The sequence below is a fragment of the Suricata suricatta genome, chromosome 11 (assembly GCF_006229205.1).
Source record: "Suricata suricatta isolate VVHF042 chromosome 11, meerkat_22Aug2017_6uvM2_HiC, whole genome shotgun sequence".
Taxonomy (NCBI): domain Eukaryota; kingdom Metazoa; phylum Chordata; class Mammalia; order Carnivora; family Herpestidae; genus Suricata; species Suricata suricatta.
In genome coordinates, this window is record NC_043710.1 from 87,985,838 (window position 1) to 88,003,858 (window position 18,021).

An 18,021-nucleotide genomic window follows, 5' to 3' on the forward strand; every position below is an offset into this window, starting at 1 on the left:
CTAATGGTGGGAACACACATCGACCCAGCCAATTTGGCAGAAAATTTGGCATTTTCTACCCAAACTGAAGATGTGTATTTATTGCCCAGCTGTTCCCAATCTAGGCTAAGTCCTAGAAAATCTTGCTCATGGAAACATGCTCAAAAATGTTTATAAACTCATTGTTTTTACGAGCAACAAATGGCAAATAACCAAATGTCTGTCTGTAAAGGAACGTGTGACTGAATAGTAGTATATTTACATGAGAGAACCTTGCATTACATGCATCCACATGGATAAATCTTACCATGTGGTTAAAAAAAAAGGTAATTTGTAGAATACGAACATTATAATACCATTAAGTACAGTACAAATCCATGTAAACGCAAAAAGGTTCTCAGGGATGTATAAGTGAAAAGCTAACTGATAAATTCAGAATTCAAAAAATTTTTATATGTTTTTATTTATTATTGAGACAAACAGAGCATGAGTGGGGGAGGGGCAGAGAGAGAGGGAGACACAGAATCTGAAGCAGGCTCCCGGCTCTGAGCTGTGAGCACAGAGCCCGACACAGGGCTTGAACTCGAGAACATGAGATCATGACCTGAGCCGAAGTTGAAGGCTTAATTAATCAGCTGAGCCACCCAGGTGCCCCAGGTTTAGCTTCTTAAGCTGGGTGGAAGGTACACTAGTGTACATTACATTCTTTGGTCCTTTTGTACATAGTAAAATAATGCATAATAAAAAAGTTTTTTTACAATATATACAAATGGCAAATCATTTTTTTCACCTGAAACTAATGATAATATTAATTATGTCTCATATATATGTGTGTATATATGTATGTATATGAATTTTTTCCAGTAAAAGGAGGGGACATGGTAGGGAGAAGCGAGAGAGAGGGCACAAAAGTACACATCAGGGGAATATATTAGAAATTCATTTCAGTGCCACAGCAGACCCACTGAGAACAGGTTAATGAAACTCCGTCCCACAAGGTGCACCGCGATCTGCCAGAAGAAAACAGCTCCTCTCTCAGTGCAGACGTAAAGCAGCGTGTAAAAGCGTGGGTTCTAGTCAGACCTTTGATGAGGCCCCCAGGAGTCAAAGGCTCGGTGGGTGGGCTCCTGACCCAGGTGTAGGGTCTGAGCTTTTCCTTGCCTCCCCCCACCTGCTCCCTGCCGCCTCCTGACTATTCAGAGTAGTTTCTATGTGTGTCTTAGTGACACACGTGCAGTAAAAGTACAGAACAGGGCTGAGCACGTTTTTCATGTAGCTTTCTGAAGTGAACAGCGTCCCTGGGAAAGAGAAGGGTGGTAGTGTGATGTGAAGGACTCGGCACCTGTTGCTTTCTCCTGATGCCCAGTGTCCATTATATTCTTTGTATGTAATAAAATAATGAAGAATAAAAAATTTTTTTCACAATATATACAAATGGCAAATCATATTTTACAAATGGGGACCTCATCCCCGCTGAAGCAGGCGGTGTAGGCTTCTAGTCATGAATCAGGCGGATGACCTCTTTAGGGGGAGGGCGTCTCCATAGTGATGCCCAGTTCCAGGGCAAGATGTAGGCATGTGCCAGGCTTCATGTGTCCAGTTAGGCACGACGCAAAACACTGGTGATCATCTTGGTATCCACACCTCCCACCACCTACACTTTCTGGCTTCCCCCATGGCCTTTCTGGGAAGTCCCCAGTTTCCTCATGCCTTCCCTGGGGGGAGTCCCCAGGTTCCCCGTGGCCTTCATGGGGGAGTCCCTGGCTACCCCAGGGCGTTCCTGGGGAGCCCACAGTAATGGGAGCCTGATGGACCGTCTGAGCCCAGGATCACATACAAAGTGCAGACTGCTTCCTTATGCCTGGTTCTTTACACCTTGTCGCAGCCACCGGAATCCCAGGCCCTGTGACGCCCTGGGCTCTCCAACTCAATTTCCAGCTTTGCTCCAACTTTCTGGGTCCCATGGTGGTAGAGGTGTCAACTGATGGTCTGCAGATCTGAAAGGGACCAAACAGAACGACAGGGCTTGTCACTCTTTCCAAACCCCAGCACCTGTCTCCAGCAGTGGGCCCTGCCTCTTTGCCTCTTCTACCTTTTTATCTATTTTACTTCCAACCCCACTGTAATAGAAACCCCCCCACCCACAGATACACAATTCTTTCCCATTATTTTGCACCACTGTCCCTCATGAAATTTTCCTGGGTCGGGGGGAACATCTCCAACCTGACTTCAGAGAGAGAAACTATTAATACCCAACTACTATTAATACCTATAATGAGAATGGCTATTTATTGAAGACTTGATAGGCTAGGCCCTGCCTGTGAGGAGTATTTTACATGTGCCAGCCCATAGCCTGAGCACTTGTTTAGTGTATATACTCATTTAGGTATATACTATCCTCACTCTACCAGTGGGGAAGCCCAAGTCTAGAGGGGCCAAATAACTTCCAGGCTTTTCCAGAGACTGCATCTTGAGCTGCTGGGCTACAGTGGCTGTCCCATAAAAGCCAAAGTGGAGCAGTTCCTGTGGCGGAGCCACCTTCCCATTCTCCCTTACCCCTAATAGCTTACAACGCATGACAGCTTCCTTGACTTGGCGGAAGCCGCCATCGGGGCCCCGGCCGTCCACGAAGTACATGAACCGTAGCTCAGCGGGGTAGGCGGCTCTGGTGAGGCCCGACATCAGGGGGATGGTGCGGCCCTCCGCCCCGGGAGCCTCAGTCAGGGCCTGCAGCATCTGGTACTTGCACCACGGGTCCTGCAGGAAGCCGGGTGTGATGAGCAGCACGCGGCAGTGACTGCTGCTCAGTGCCTGGCACAGCTCGGACACGATGGCGCCGCCTGGCGTCGCGTCCCGGAGCTGCAGGAAGCAGCGCAGGCTGGCCGCGCTGCCCTCCAGGTAGGAGACCAGCTCCTGGGCGGCTGCCAGGTCCTCCTCGCTGTGGCACACGCACACGTCATAGTCCTTGCTCCAGCGGCCGCTGCCGCTGGCGCCCACGTGTGTCGGTTGGGGGGTAGGAGACGAGGTTGAGCTGAGGCCCAGGCGCGGGGTGTCGTCCTGGGAGCTCGGCTGTGAGACGTCACTGGAGGGGCTTTCCGAGGATTCCAGTATTCTCTTGGGCTTCTTCGACAGGGCCTGTCTGAACCAGTCTGCGGGCAGAGAAACACCGCTCAAGCCTGGGATTCTCACCGGACTGCCCTGCCCTGGACAGAGGACCCCAAAACTGGCAGGTCCAGCCCATCGCCCTGCACCAGCCAACATGCCCCCTGACTCACAGAGACCTACCGCTCTGCTGTTCTATCCGTCCTTCAGGACTGGCCTTCAAGGTCCCATTAGCTTTAAAGGTTTGGAAAATCATAAAAACTCTGGCTCTTTTATGAGCAATGAGAATGTAATGTACAACATACAGGCTTTCATTTCACAATATATACAAATATTGAATCATTACACTTGAAGCTAATATAATGTATGTCAATTATATGTCAATAACTAAATTAAAAAAAAAACTTTTGTATAACAACAATATGAAACTAAAAAAAGAGAAAGGAAAGAACTCTGGCTATTTCGCCGGCCTGATTAGGAAAGATGGCTTTGCCCTATTCCAGGCCCTTCGATTTCTGGTACTCTGAGCTTACTTCCGCTACCTAGAACTTCCCACTAGCGCTCACTAGCCAACCATTTGCTTGCTAGTCTGAAAGTAGAGCTGTGTTAAGCTGGTGAGGATCAATCCGTTCACAAACCCACTTTCTGCACTGAGGGGAAGTGGATTTAGATTAAGGGTGGCAACCTGTTTTGGGAGGGAAAGAGGGCTGGGATTGGCATCTGTTTGGCCCTGAGAAATCCCAGATCGTTGCTAAGTGGTAAAACAAAAGTATGGCAGAGGATTACTGCTCACAGCTCCTGAAGAGCAGAGAGCCGCCTAGTGATTCACAACCTACACTTCGGAGCCAGGCATAGATTTGATTGTGGACCTATAGCTTGCTTTCTGTATGACCCGAAGCAAGTCAATGTCTCCCATTTCCTCATCTGTAAAATGGGCACATGTTAATTGTTGTGGAAGATTAACTGAGATAATGCAGTGTCTGGTATATTATAAGTATTCCATAATGATTATCAGCCTAGCTTTTCAAGCTTTTTAAAGAAAAAAATATTTTTAATGTTTATTTACTTCTGAGAGACAGTGTGAGCAGGGAAAGGGCAGAGAGAGTAGGAGACACAGAGGCTGAAACAAGCTCCAGGCTCTGAGCCGTCAGCACAGAGCCTGATGCGGGACTCGAACTCAAAAACTGCAAGATCATGACCTGAGCCAAAGACAGATGGCTCACCCAACTGAGCCATGCAGGCACCCCTCCAGCGTCTGATAGGGACAGAAAGTTTACCGTTCTGGAGATTAATGTGTTTTCTCACTCTGCCTGGCTCCTTCCTCTGAATGGTTCTGAAGGACTTAGATGACAAGAAACACACTGCTAAGTGCTCAGCACAATGGTTTCCAGGCTAGGAAATTCACTGAGCATGCGTGGAAAGGCTGTGAGCCCATAGGACTGAAGGTTCTATGATGCTTGCCTCTCCTCACTCACCACAAAGCATCCGGGCTCCGAGGTCAAGGCAGGAGCCCTCCATCTTCAGCCTCCCCAGCATTTCCTGCTGCATTTGGGCCAGGCAGCCCATCCACCTCACGTACAAGAATACTAACGACTACACTCATAGCTGTGAACCAGAGCGGAATTAGAAGTCTGTTTCCACTCACCAGCCATCTTGCCCAGAGGCTTCTTGGACCGGGAGCGAGGAGCTGAGAAGGAGGTTGATGATGCCATGGTGTTGGGCTCAAAACTAACCCCATGAGACCAGGCATTGGTAAAGTGGGAGAAAGGAGGGGACTCAGTCTTGACCTTATGGAACAGCCATCCTATAAGAGACAGAGAGAGGATCACAAAAACTGTACTTACCTTACTCCTAGTCCCAGTGTGTGGGCTCTAGATGTTCTCTCCTAGAGCCTGACAGAGGCTCAATCTCTCTCTCATCCCTATCCCTTATCCACCACTGTGATTGGAGCGGACTTCCAGAAAAACCCAGATCTGTGTGATGTGGTGAGACTCACAGAGTAGGAGCTCAGCATTGACTAGTTGAGGAACTGTCCTGTGCTGCCTGGGGATGTGGGGAAGGGTGGCTGGCAGGAAGCCATGGGGAAGGACTTCCTGTGTCAGAGGAGTGGGGGGTTGGGGAGAAGATGGCATTGGAGTAGGAGGACCCAGGAACACAGATGACTCCCGAGTCATCCTAAATGCCCCAGAAATCAACTTGAGGACTGGCAGGGCAAACTCCACAACTAAAGGGAGAGAAGAGGCCACAGTGAAGAAGGTAGGAAGCGTGGAGATGTGGTTTGGGGGGGAAAAGAGATCCTGGCTGCTGCAGAGGGGAGGGGGCCTCAGGCACAGAGAAGTGCAAGAGAGAGAGAGAGCAGCAACACTCGGAGATGCACGCAAGGGGGCAAGGAGAACGTTTCCCCCAAAGCCATTGGGCTAGGGAAGCGAGAGAGCTGAATTTCATGAGATTTTGCAATTAGCGGGGCTTAAAGGCAGGAGCTGTGAAGGTTGGAGGGCTTGGCTGGGAGAGAGCCGGAGGGTGCTGCCCTGCTCCCAGTGGGCCAGCAAGGAGAGCAATGGGGAACAGTGATCTGAAGAGGGCCTGGGGCACAAAAGAGATATTACTGCCCTTCTCCTGAGAGGCAGTTCACGGAGAGAGCTCTCCTGCAACAAAGGAGCCAGCCTGCACCATTTCCCTCCCCCCTGTATCTCAGCACAAACAGGGAACCACTGGGCGGGGGAAGCAGCCTAGCAGGACACTGGCTGCCTAACCTGCTTACCCCAGCCCTGCTCTCCCACTCCTCCCCTGCTCTCTGGTGGGGCTGCCCCTTTCCAGCAAGCATGTCTCAGTCCCAGCACAGGGGGCAGAGGGCCCCTCCCCTGGAAGACCAGCACAAACCCCTGCCCACACCACATCTCCTGACCAGAGAGTTCTGCCGGGCTTTGGCTCTATTAGGAATAGTATCAGGTCTCATTTAACAAGCAGACCAGAGCTGAACACCTAGCCCACTGCAGGCCAGGAGAGCCTCTGCAGACAACTGGCCTGAAGGATAGAGCAGCCACAACACAGCAGCTGAGTGCATGTAGCACACCCCAGAGACTGTCCCTGAAGCCCCAGGCCTTGGGCACTCCATGACCTCTTCTTCATAATGTCCATTGCTTTCGGGAGCCGCAGACATAACCTGCTTTTCTAACACAGAGAAGAAGGCAGAGGCTTAGACCAAATGTGAAGATGGGGGAATTTATCCCAAATGAAAGAACAACTTAAGGCCAGAGCCAGAAATCTAAGAAAAACAGGGATAAGTAATCTGTTTGATGGGGAATTTAAAGTAACACTCAAGAATGCTCAGTAGACTTGAGAAAAAAATAGAAAACTTCAAGGAGACCCTTACCACAGAGATTAGAGTTAAAAAAGAATCAGAGATTTAAAGAAGTGCAGTAAATGAGACTGAAAACACAGCTTGATGGAATGAACAGCAGGATGGAAGAAGCAAAAGAACAAATTAGTGACCTAGAAGATAAAGTAGTAGAAAGTAATCAAGTTGAACAAAAGAGAGAAAAAAGGATTATGCAAAACAAGAATAGACTTAGGGATCTCAGTGACTTCATCAAACATAATAACATTCAAAATATAGGGCTCTCAGAGGAAGGAGAGAGAGAAAAGGAAGCAGAAAATATATCTGAAGAAATAGAAGCTGAAAACTTCCCTAATCTGGGGAAGGAAACATATCTAGACCCAGGAGGCACAGAGAATCCCCAACAAAACCAACGAAAGGAAATCCACACCAAGACATATAATTAAACTGGCAAAATAGAATAATAAGGAAAAATCTTAAAAGCAGCGAGACAGAAGATGGTTTCTTATAAGGGAAAACCCATAAGGCTAGGAGCAGATTTTTCAGCACAAACTGTGCAAGCCAGAAGGCATGATATATTCAAAGAGCTGAGCAGGAAAAATCTGCAGCTAAGAATACTCTACCCAGCAAGGCTAATATTCAAAATAGAAAGAGAAGTAGGCTTTACAAACAAGAACTTCCTGTGTCAATGCTGAGATGGAGAAAGGACAGTTGCTCTTTGGACAACTAATTATTATCCAGGTAGGCAGATGCTGAATGGCAGAGAGAGAGCACCTGCAGGAAACCTTAGGATATTTTTCCTCCAGTCTGCCTTCCCTTGAATGACTCCTTCCATCCACCTACCCATTCAAACACTCATGCTTCCCTCTCTCCCCCCTGCTTCCTCCCTTCCTTCCCCTCTCCCTGAGCTAGTGTCACATGGCTTACCTCCCTAGAGTAGTGTCACAAAGTGGTAAAGTCTACAGACTCTGCAGGTAGAGTGCCTAGATGCTTACCTCTTATTAACTGTGGCCTTTGGCAAGCTACTTCATCTGGCTAAGCTTCAGCTTCTCCACCTGTGAAACAAAAATAAGACTAGAACTGCTCAGCTTCATGGTGAAGACCACACAAGATACTTCATGTAAAGTGCTAATGGTTCACAGCATATCATGTTCAGAAAATAGTGTGGGTTCGCATGTATTTAAAATCATCTACATATCGGAAGGATACATGATATTCACAGTTTAGAAGACTTAGTATGGGAACCCATTTTCCCCAAACTAATCTTAAGATCAGTGTTATCCAAATTCTGGAACTTGGGGAGTTGGAGGGGGGGATTGTCAAACTGCTTCTGAATTGAAATGGAAATGTGAAGGACTTATCTCTTCAATGGGCATTTGTTGTTTCCTTCCCACCACAATGATGTGGAGGGCTGGTGGAGAACAGAGAACGGGGCTCGAGCTCGCGGAGGGGGGGGGCTCGGGCTCGGGGCTCGGGGCTCGGTTCTCAAGGGCTGGAGCAGCGGGCAGAGGCTTGCTTTCTCACTTCAGCCTATCCGCAGAGGTCAAAGCAGACCCCAGGGAACTCCCAGAGAAACAGCTTGACAGGGCGCCTGGGTGGCTCAGTTGGTTAAGCGTCTGACTCAGCTCTGAACTCACAGTCCGCGGGTTCGAGTCCCGCGTGGGACTCTGTGCTGACAGTTCAAAGCCTGGAGCCTACTTCAGATTCCATGTCTCCCTCTCTCTCTGCCCCACCCCCTTGCTCACTCTCTGTCTCCTTCTCTCAAAATAAAATAAAGACATTTTTTTAAAAGTTTAAAAAAAAAAAGAAGTTTCCAAATTGAAAGAATGTTATTTGCTATTGAGGATGCTGCTCTGTTCCTGGCTAAATGCAGAACACCTTTATGCCAAGCCAGTGACTATCAGACAAGATACTGATGATTCATGAAACTGTATGAAAGTGCAAAAAAAGAGAGATCTTAAACCCCTGCAGCAAGGGGGCAGAAAGAGGTGGAATGGGCACAGGAATCAGAGACATATGGAAAGAGACAAGCAGCTGGCTGCTACCCTAGCCAAGGGGACACAACAAGGCAAACTCTGGCTGGTGTATGTGGTTCTTTTCCTACCTCGTATTCTTTGGATTTCAGACAGCCTGAGTGGTGCACTGAAGTGAAGGCAATGCCCGATAACCACTGATTTTGGAACCCTTCTCCAGGTCTATGGTTCGTGTCCCTCAACATCTTCATTTCAACCAATCCAGACGTCCTTTCTCTGCCCCAGTAGTCGGACATAACGTGTCTGGGTTTTTATATTATTCCAATATTTTGTCAATTTTGTTTTAATTTTAAAATTCATTTTGTGGTCTCCATATACTTCTAAACTAGAGAAGCATTTGATATTTTTAATGATAGCTTAAAGGTTAGAAATTAACATAATACTTTAATCTTAACAGATGTAGATTTAAAAGTTTCAGTTTCTCATTTTATGACATGACTTGCCCTTTTGGCAATTCAGGCTGATTTTTGGTAATTGCCTCTTTTCATTGCTTGATTAAGAAATCCAATTGCCCAACAGCATATGCCACTGTAAGTGGGCTGGTATAAATAAGCCTTTTGACTAATGTTATGGAAAAGTTTAAACACAGGAAATAACAGCATCTTTGACGAAGATGGCAGACAAGTCCCATTAACCCCACACACTGTACTTCCTGGACTCTAACCCCCCACTACACCTTCCTTGTTATCTTTCAGTTCTTGTACGGCTGAAGTTGTGGGGCTATCATACTTAAATGTGCTTTAATCTTTACGAGATTTAGCACTAGTAATATATAATGAGCTATAGGAGATATCATTGTCAAATAGATGAGAATATATGAACCCAAATCTCCAAATGGAGAGTCTAATCACTAGTTCTGTCTATTCATGGACTTGTGTGGTCTTATGTGTAGTCACTTTTCCTCGTGCTTTTCAAAAATTCATAAAGTAAAAGGATATATACCTAAATACCTACCTTGTAGATAATTACAAATTCTCGATTTAAAAAACTAGTGAAAACTTCTTTTAAAACAGCAACAGTATGATACCGTTAGTGCTTTTTATTTTTATTTTTAAAGTTTATTTATATTGGGGGGCACCTGGGTGGCTCAGTCGGTTGGGCATCCGGCTTTGGTTCAGGTCATGATCTCATTGTTCGTGGGTTTGAGCCCCGCATTGGGCTCTATGCTGACAGCTAGCTCAGTGCCTGGAGCCTGCTTCAGATTCTGTGTCTCCCTCTCTCTCTGCCCCTCCCATGTTCACACTGTCTCTCTCTGTCTCTCAAAAATAAATAAAAAACATAAAAAAATTTTTTTAAAGTTTGAGAGAGAGAGAGAGGGTGTGTGTGTGTGTGTGTGTGTGTGTGTGTGTGTGTGTGAGAGAGAGAGAGAGAGAGAGAGAGCGCGCGCGAAGGGGAAGCAGAGAGAGAGAGGGAGGGAATCCCAAGCAGGCCCCACGTTGTCAGCGGAGAGCCTGATGCAAGGCTCGAACTCACAAACCATGAGATCATGACCTGACCCAAAGTCGAGTTGGACACTGAACCATCTGAGCCACCAGGCGCCCCCCCCATTTGTGTTTTTTAGACTGTTTTTGCAATGTTATATGTAGAATGTATTATATGTGGAAAATTTTGTGAAGTTTCACTGTACAAAATACAAAGTGTATTAAGTATTATCCAATATCCTATTGGGTCTCCAATATCTATTAATACAGAGAATGTACTGAAACATAGGAAGACATATGCTTAGAATATGTATCTTACATTTCTGTTAGGTTGGAATCACTTTCTCTGGTGGATAGGATAATGGTCCCTGAAAGCGGTCCACACCCTAATCCTTAGAACTAGTGAATATGCTACCTTACATGGCAAAAATAGACTTTGCAGATCAGATTAAGGATCTTGAGGGTCGCCTGGGTGACTCAGTCAGTTAAGCATCTGACTCTTGATTTTGGCTCAAATCATGATCTTACAGTTGGTGAGGGGGAGCCCTGTGTTGGGCTCTGTGCTGATGGTGCAGAGCCTAGTTGGGATTCTCTCTCTCTCTGCCTCTCCCTTGCTCTTTTTTTCTTCCTTTCTCAAAATAAATAAACATTAGGAAAAAAATGATCTTGAGATGTAAGAGTATCCTGGATCACCCTAAAGGGCTCAATGTAATCACAAGGGTCCTTATAGGAGGAAGGCGGGAAGGGCAAGGTTGGAGAAGTGTGTGTGTGTGTGGAACCCCACATCAAGCCCGCATCAGTCTGCACTAAGCATGGAGCCTACTTAAGATTCTCTCTCTCTCAAAAGCAACAGTAATGATAAAGTACTCAATTTAATTAATAGCTTGATAGACACAATATTGTGTTTGAGAGTGGCTTATAGAGTAGTTACTTTATATATGATGTGTATGTCTCTACATGCATTTATAAGTATATATACACACTATGTATATTTACTATATATGATGTGTACATGTGAGACGCCTGGCTGGCTCAGTCGGTAGAGTATACGACTCTTACTCCTGGGGTCATGAGTTCGAGCCCCCCATTGGGTGTAGAGATTACTTAAAAAAATAGTTATTAAAAAGATATGTACATGTGAATGTAGCATATATGTGAACGTTGACTCATACTTATATATGACACATGTGTGTCTGTGTTCAAGTCCTAACTTAGCAGACTGGAGAGAGACTCCCATTCTGACTTTGAAGAACTTACCAGCCGTGTCATGAGAAGGCCAGTGTCGAGAAATTGCAGGCAGCCTCTAGAAGCAGAGTGATCTCTGCAAGTAACCTCCAGGAGAGCAGTGATCTCCAGCTGACAGCCAGCAAGAAAACAGACCTCAGTCTTAGAAATGCAAGGAGATGAATTCTGCCAACAAAGAACAAGTCAAGAGAGCTTGGTAGGAGATCTCTCCCCATTTCCATCCCCACAGCCCTGCAGCTCCAGCTACTACCTGGAGGGGAGCCCGGGGAGACCCCAGCAGAACCATCAGACAAGCCTTGCCCAGGCCCTTGACCCACAGAAACTGGGAGATAATAAATAGGTGTTGGTTAAAATGCTGAACTTGGGGCACCTGGGTGGCTCAGTCGGTTAAGCATCCAACTTTGGCTCAGGTCATGATCTTGCAGTTCGTGAGTTCGAGCCCTGCATCAGGCTCTGTGCTGACAGCTCAGAGACTGGGGTTGCTTCAAATTCTGTGTCTCGCCCTCTCTCTTACCCTCCCCCACTCATGCTCTGCCCCTCTCTCTCTCAAAAATAAATAATAAAAAATTTTTTAAAATTCTGTTTTGAAACTATATCATATAGGTACTAAAGCTCACTTAAACTAAAATGGCATGAATTTATTTTGTATTTACTTTGCAAATTATGCCAATTATATACCCTTTTATGTTAATACTCTATTGAGCTTACAAAGTGACTACTTTTTATATATTTTTAAAAAAGGCTTTGGGAGGTATAGTTAAATAAAAAAAAACCCTAAGATCTTAAAGAAGAGCAATGCTGAGGGCTTCCACTACCAGAATCATAGATCTTATAAAGCAACAATTAAGGCAGCGTGCTCATGGTTCACAAGGACAGACAGATGACGAAAGAACAGGGTATCCGGAAACAGACCCACATCGCTGCAGGCTCCTGATTTATGACAGAGCTGATACCGCCATGCAGTGGGGAAAATTGTCTTTTTAACAGATGGTGCTGCATCAATTTTGATAACCTTGTGGAAAAAAGTAAATTCGACCCTATTTCAGACATACAAAAATTTTAATTTCAAGTAGATGGAAGTGAGAATAACAATAAAACTTTTATTTATTTATTACTTTATGTTTATTTTTGAGAGAGACAGAGAGACAGAGCACAAGCAGGGGAGGGGCAGAGAGAGAGGGAGACACAGAATCCAGAACAGGCTTCAGGCTCTGAGCTGTCAGCACAGAGTCTGACATGGGGCTCAAACTCATGAACCATGAGATCATGACCTGAGCCAAAGTCGGACACTTAACCGACTGAGCCACCCAGGTGCCCCAACAATAAAACATTTAGAGGAGAACATAGGACATTATCTTTCTGACTTTTCTTCTGATTATTTAAAATTGTGATGGGGGAACCTGGGTGACTCAGTCGGTTAAGTGTCCAACTTTAGCTCAGGTCATGATCTCACGGTTCATGAGTTCAAGCCCTGCATTGGGCTCTCTGCTGTCATGCAGAGCCCGCTTTGGATCCTCTTGTCTCCCCCTGCTCTCTGCTCCTCCTCCACATGCTCTCTCTGTCTCTCTCTCAAAAATAAACATAATATTAAAAAATTTTTAATAAAAAAATCAAAATAAAATTGAGACATAATTGACATATAACATAATAGTTTCAAATGCACAACATGATGATCCAATATATGTATATATTATGAAATGGTCACCGCAATAAATCTAGCTAATATCCATCACTACATAATTACACTTTTTTTTCTTCTAATGAGAATAAATCCACTCTCTTAGAAACCTTCAAATATGCAATACAGTTGTTTAGTCACTATGGTGTAAATTTACATCCTCAGGATTTATTTATTTCATAACTGGAGTTTGTACTTTCTGACCACCTTCACTCATTTTGCCCACCTACCACCCCTTGGGGTAAGTAAAGAGTTTCTCAACTAGCCATAAATAATACAGCCATCCAGAAGAAGAAAAAAAATGATACCCTGGGCAACATTAAACTGAACTCCTGTTCATCGAAAGGCATCATTAAGAGAATGAAAAAGGCAATCTCCTGAGAGACAGAGAAGATATTTTAAAAATACATTGCAGGGGTGCCTGGGTGGCTTAGTCAGTTAAGCAGCCGACTTCGACTCAGGTCATGATCTCACAGTTCATGGGTTCGAGCCCCACATTGGCAGTTCAGAGCTTGGAGCCTGTTTCAGATTTTGTGCCTCTTTCTCTCTCTGCCCCTTCCCCACTCGTGTCTGTCTCTGTCTCAAAAAAAAAATATATATGTAATGAATGTTTCACATCCAGAATATTTAAGAAGTCTTGCAAACTAGTAAGAAGAGACAAGCTACTGAAAAAATGGGCAGAAGAATTGAACACTTTGCAAAAAGGCTATCCACATGTCCAACAGATACATGAAAAGATGCAGATTCATTAGTCATAAGAGGAATGCAAATTAACACCTCAGAGCAACACCACAGCCCATGCCCTGAGCAGAGTGGCTACAATGACAAAGATGGACCATACTGCGTACTGGCCAAGGTGTGGAGGAATAGGAACTCACACTGCTCCTGGGACTGTAAATTTGTACAACCGCTTTGGAAAACCATTTGGCCTAAAACTATGCTAAAGCTGAACACATCCAGTGATTCCACACTTAGGAACATTCCCATCAGAACTGCTTCTTTATGTTCACCAAAGACAAGCACAAGAATGCCTTGTGGCACTATTAAAAAAAAAGCCCAAACAGGAAACCACCCATGTCCGTCAATCCAAGTGTCCAGTGGAAAGGAGAAATAAATTGCATTCTCTCTGTACAGTGTAAAATTATAGGTGTGTTGAGAGTAAATGAATTAGTGCTAAATGTAACATGGCCGCATCTCACATACTGTCCATTTATCAAAAGTTCAAAACCAAGTAAAACTGTTTTATGGTGTGAGAAGCCAGGGTAGTAGTTACCCTTAGATGAAAGTAGCAGTTGGAAGTGGACATGGAGGGCGTCTGAGGGCTAGTGGTATTTTCTTCTTTTTCTGGATGCAGGTTGCACAGGAAATTCACTGTGTGAAAACAGAGTAAGCCGTAAACTTACTATTGTGCACTTCTCTGTACGCAGGTCGTATTGCAATATTTTTTTAAAGTTGGGGAAAAAAGGGTGCCTGGTGGCTCAGTTGGTTAAGCATCTGACTTCTGCTGTCAGGCCAGAGCCCCCTTCAGATCCTCTGTCCCGCTCTCAATCTCTGCCCCTCCCCCTCTCAGAAATAAATAAACATTTAAAATAAAGTTTAAGAAACAAACAACCAAACTAGATGTGACTTTCTCTGCCAGCCAGTCATTCCTGACCCTAGGCGCCCCCCGCTTAGGTGTCCTAGCTACGGCGGGGCTGCCCCTCTCTAGGTGGCATTTACCAGGGCGAGTTGTAATTTCTAATTTACCCGTCTCCAAGGAGAGGACAGGGCTGAACCAGTCCTGCCCAAGGCTGTCACTCCAGCATTGCACACGTAGCCCAGCCCTGGATAAATGTTCATGAAAGGAGTGCCTCCATAGGTCATGAACCCTAACTAAAGCCATCTGCTTGCTGAAACAGCCCCACACATTAACCCATCAGAAGAGCAAAGAAGGCTGCGAGAGACCGTGGTAAAGACACTCTTTACAGTTAAAGATGGAAACAACCTGACCCAGCCGGGCTCTTCAACCCAAACTAAGTGGGGGAGGAGGGGGGGTTCCCTGCACGAACTCCTTTGCGACGGAGTAGGTGACAACTTTCTCGGGGGGGCCGAAGTTCCGTGTTCCGTGTTCAGGGTGCGGGAAGCAGCCAAGAAAGGGTGGCAGGAGAGAGGAAGGCGGTGTCCCGGGCAAGGTGCCGCAGGGACCGGGCCAGTCCCGTAGGCACGGCCGGGGCGCAGAGGTCTCGAAGCCCCCGGGGACCCTCCCCCGCCCCGCCCACTTCCCGCGGTGACCCCCTTCCCCGATGCCGCCCCCGCGTCCCCGCCAGCGGTCACCTGCGCGTGGGTGGCGGCGACCCCCGCCGCGGTGCTGGCTCCGGCTCCCTCGCGGTGCCAGCCGCCCCCGGCGAGGGGAAGTGGCAGCGCGCAGGCCTTTGGCCGTGACCGCCCGGCTCCCCCGGCTCCTCCGGAAGCGGCAGGGCGGCTCGGCCTGCGGCCCCTCCTCCTCCCTGGCCCGCGCCCTGACCGTGCGAGGAGCTCCCGCCGCCGCGTCACCCGGCCCGGGAGCCGCGCCACGGAAACCTGGAGAAGGGGCTGTCCGAAACCCAGCGGGACACTGTTCCGCGTCGGGGAGAAGGAAGGAAACCCTCGTTCCATTCATTTAGTCCTCTTGACACCCTGCAAGGCAAGACGCGGTACCTTTTTTCTTTTCTGCAATTAAGAAAAGTGGAGCTTGAGATTGTGCAGAGGCCACGCGGTAGGTGGGAAGCTGGCTCTCGGGGTGCAGAGGGGCCGCCCGGGACACTGAAGCGGGGGCTGGAAGCAGACGCCAGACCCCGCGCTGCGCTGCTCTCCCCCTGGGATTCCCGAAGGGGCGCTCGGAGCCCTGCTCTGCAGGGTGACAGAGCACAATGTCACAAATGTAGTGAGCAAGACGTTGGCGGAATCCGGGGTTAAACAGAATGCAGGATTTCTTTCCCTGCCCGTTTGCATTGTGAGGAACCCGGGTTGGGCGGGGGAAGAAATGCAACATGTAGCATTTCCCAAACTTGTTTCACCAAAACTTGTTTCACCGTGGTGGAAATATCAGGGTCTTCCTGAGCAGTGTTCCTTGACACGCCAGTTTGGAAATGCTCCTACAACTGTGTGCAGGAAATGCCTGGAGGATGCAGATGGTTTAACAGGACCGACAGAATATTCACGATCTCGCTTTCAGTCTAATTTCCTACTCTCCTCACCAGCCAGCGAGAGAATTAGTGGCTCACCCTGGCAGGTGGTGTGTTATAAGGCTGGACAGGAGGGCTCTGGAGTAAGATCGCTAGGGTTCACATCCAGAGCTCAGCACTTACTAGCCCTCTGACCTTGGAAGTGTGCAGCCTGTCTGGGTTCACTTATCACTGAATTACAGGATCGGGTTCAGGTGCTGTGGGGAGGAGTCCATGAGATAAAGTAGGTAGGAAGTGCAGGTTTCTTTTACCCTATGAAACACAACCTCAGCTTTCCCTGCAGGGTTCTTGACCTCTGCTCTTCCCTCCACCCACGGTGTCCTCCCTTTTTCTGCTGTGCTCCTCAGACACCTTCTGGGAAGGCTCAGTTCTGCAGCTGGCAAAGGAAATCCTTTCTTAATCCTGCCCCTCCCACCTCTTTCTCTACAATCCCTGTAATACCTTGTGCTGCCTGGAGTTGAGCTGATGAGGGTTAGCACTCCTATTAGACTGAAAAGTCTGAGGCCAGGGATTGGCCCTGGGCTCCAGTGCAGAGCCGACTTAACTCCAGGAAACACGGACAGCTCAGTGTTGGGGCGTAGGGAAAGACGGCTTGGACTTGGACTCTCGAGAGAGAGTGATAGGGGAGGCATGAATGCAATGGTGAGAGTGCTCGCCTACAAGTTTGAATAAAGCTCTGTGGCTCTCTCTCCATCTTTCTGCCCCTCCTCTGCTCGCACTCTCTCTCTCATAATAAACTTAAAAAAAAAACCCTGTGGAAGTATGGAAGATTCATTATTGCGTTAATAAATAAATAAATAAATACAGTATTTGTCATCTTGATGTCGCTTTGGGGTGAAGCCAGATGAAGCCCATTCTTCTGCCGACCCATAGATGGGGGTATCTGTACAGAAGGAAGGGGGAGTGAATAATTGGCACCTGACCAGGCTCCCTTACAGGTTCAACACGGATGTTGAGTATGGCCTGAGTTGTCCCTGCCCCGTGCCCCTGGCCAAGTTCCTTCCTGTATTTCAGCACTGGTGGCTCTTCCACTTTTGCTCACCTGATCAGTCCTGGCTCTTCCCCCACAGGGGCTCCTCCTGTTACCTCCCTGGCATCTCTCCTGGCCTCCCTCCCTTACACAACCGATAATCAGTCAGGCCCATCTTTTGTGTTTCCTTCTTCTCCCCAAAGGCCGCTTTTCAGGGGGAATGAACACTTTGCTAGCTATTTCTACTCCCATTCACTTCTCCCTTCTGAACAACTGTCACCTTGAACACCACCTTCTTCCCAGAACTGCTCTCCCTCGGGTCCCCACTGGCCTACTTGGCACCGATCCAGCCAGGACGCATGCATGGGTATCATCCACCGTTCCTTCTAGGTTTCCGTGACACCTCATGCTCCTGGCTTTTCTCCTGCCTCTGGCCACCTCTTCAGCTTCCTCTCCTTTGGTTCACCCCTTAAATGTTGTTGGGGTCCTTCCAGCGTCCCCCTTGGTTCCCTACTGTTCTCTCCTTGTGGGATGCCCTGCATCACCATGGTGTTCACATCTCCACAGTCTGGATCATCCCCAGCGCCATGACAATAACTTCAACTCCCGCTGAGACATCTCTACCAGGCACCCTTGACTCGACAGGTCTCAAACTGCCTCACTCATTTTGTCCCCCACACTGCTTCTCTCTGGCACCCTCACATCTATGACAGGCAAGACATACATCTAGTTGTCCAACCCACAAGCTTGTTACTACTGTCACCTCTTGGATACACAAGCTTCTTCCCATGACAGCGCGGGCCCCATTGTCTCTGCCATCTGGCCTCCTGCTTTGACACCATAACCTGTTCTCTACAAGGCAATCAGTGTGATGTTTTCTAAAAGGAATATCTGGGGCGCCCGGGTGGCTCAGTCAGTTGAGGGGCTGACTCATGATTTTGGCTTCGGTCATGATCTCATGGTTTCTGAGCTGTCAGCGCAGAGCTTGCTTGGGATTCTCTCTCTCTCCTTCTGTCCCTCCCCCAGTCTTGTGTGTACTCTTTTCCTCTCTCT

The 18,021-nt window shown here is 47.4% G+C and overlaps 1 protein-coding gene across 5 annotated transcripts; it reads right to left on the bottom strand.

Annotated features, from left to right (window-relative positions):
- Nucleotides 1-891: 891 nt before the first annotated feature.
- TIRAP (TIR domain containing adaptor protein) lies at nt 892-15,191 on the bottom strand. Of its 5 annotated transcripts, none has more exons than XM_029956987.1 (7): nt 15,109-15,191; nt 14,069-14,166; nt 11,130-11,282; nt 7,414-7,473; nt 4,727-4,885; nt 2,536-3,128; nt 892-1,976 (listed from the first exon to the last, which is right to left on the bottom strand). In XM_029956987.1, the coding sequence occupies exons 5-7, from the start codon at nt 4,791-4,793 to the stop codon at nt 1,809-1,811; spliced, it is 828 nt and encodes a 275-aa protein (XP_029812847.1). In that variant the 5' UTR covers nt 4,794-4,885; nt 7,414-7,473; nt 11,130-11,282; nt 14,069-14,166; nt 15,109-15,191; the 3' UTR covers nt 892-1,808. The 5 variants fall into 5 exon arrangements, with proteins under 5 accessions (XP_029812847.1, XP_029812848.1, XP_029812846.1 ...); XM_029956990.1 differs by having other exon boundaries at nt 1,861-1,976; nt 2,550-3,128; XM_029956988.1 differs by lacking the exon at nt 14,069-14,166 and having other exon boundaries at nt 15,109-15,183.
- Between the last annotated feature and the right edge of the window lie 2,830 nt (nt 15,192-18,021).

Excerpts from the sequence above, each read along its gene's own strand:
- TIRAP (XM_029956986.1), bottom strand. The coding sequence starts at position 3,240 with ATGTTGGCTGGTGCAGGGCGATGGGCTGGACCTGCCAGTTTTGGGGTC. Across the intron at positions 1,977-2,535 it reads TGCGTTGTAAGCTATTAGGG|ATCTGCAGACCATCAGTTGA; the intron begins GTAAGGGAGAAT and ends GGTCCCTTTCAG.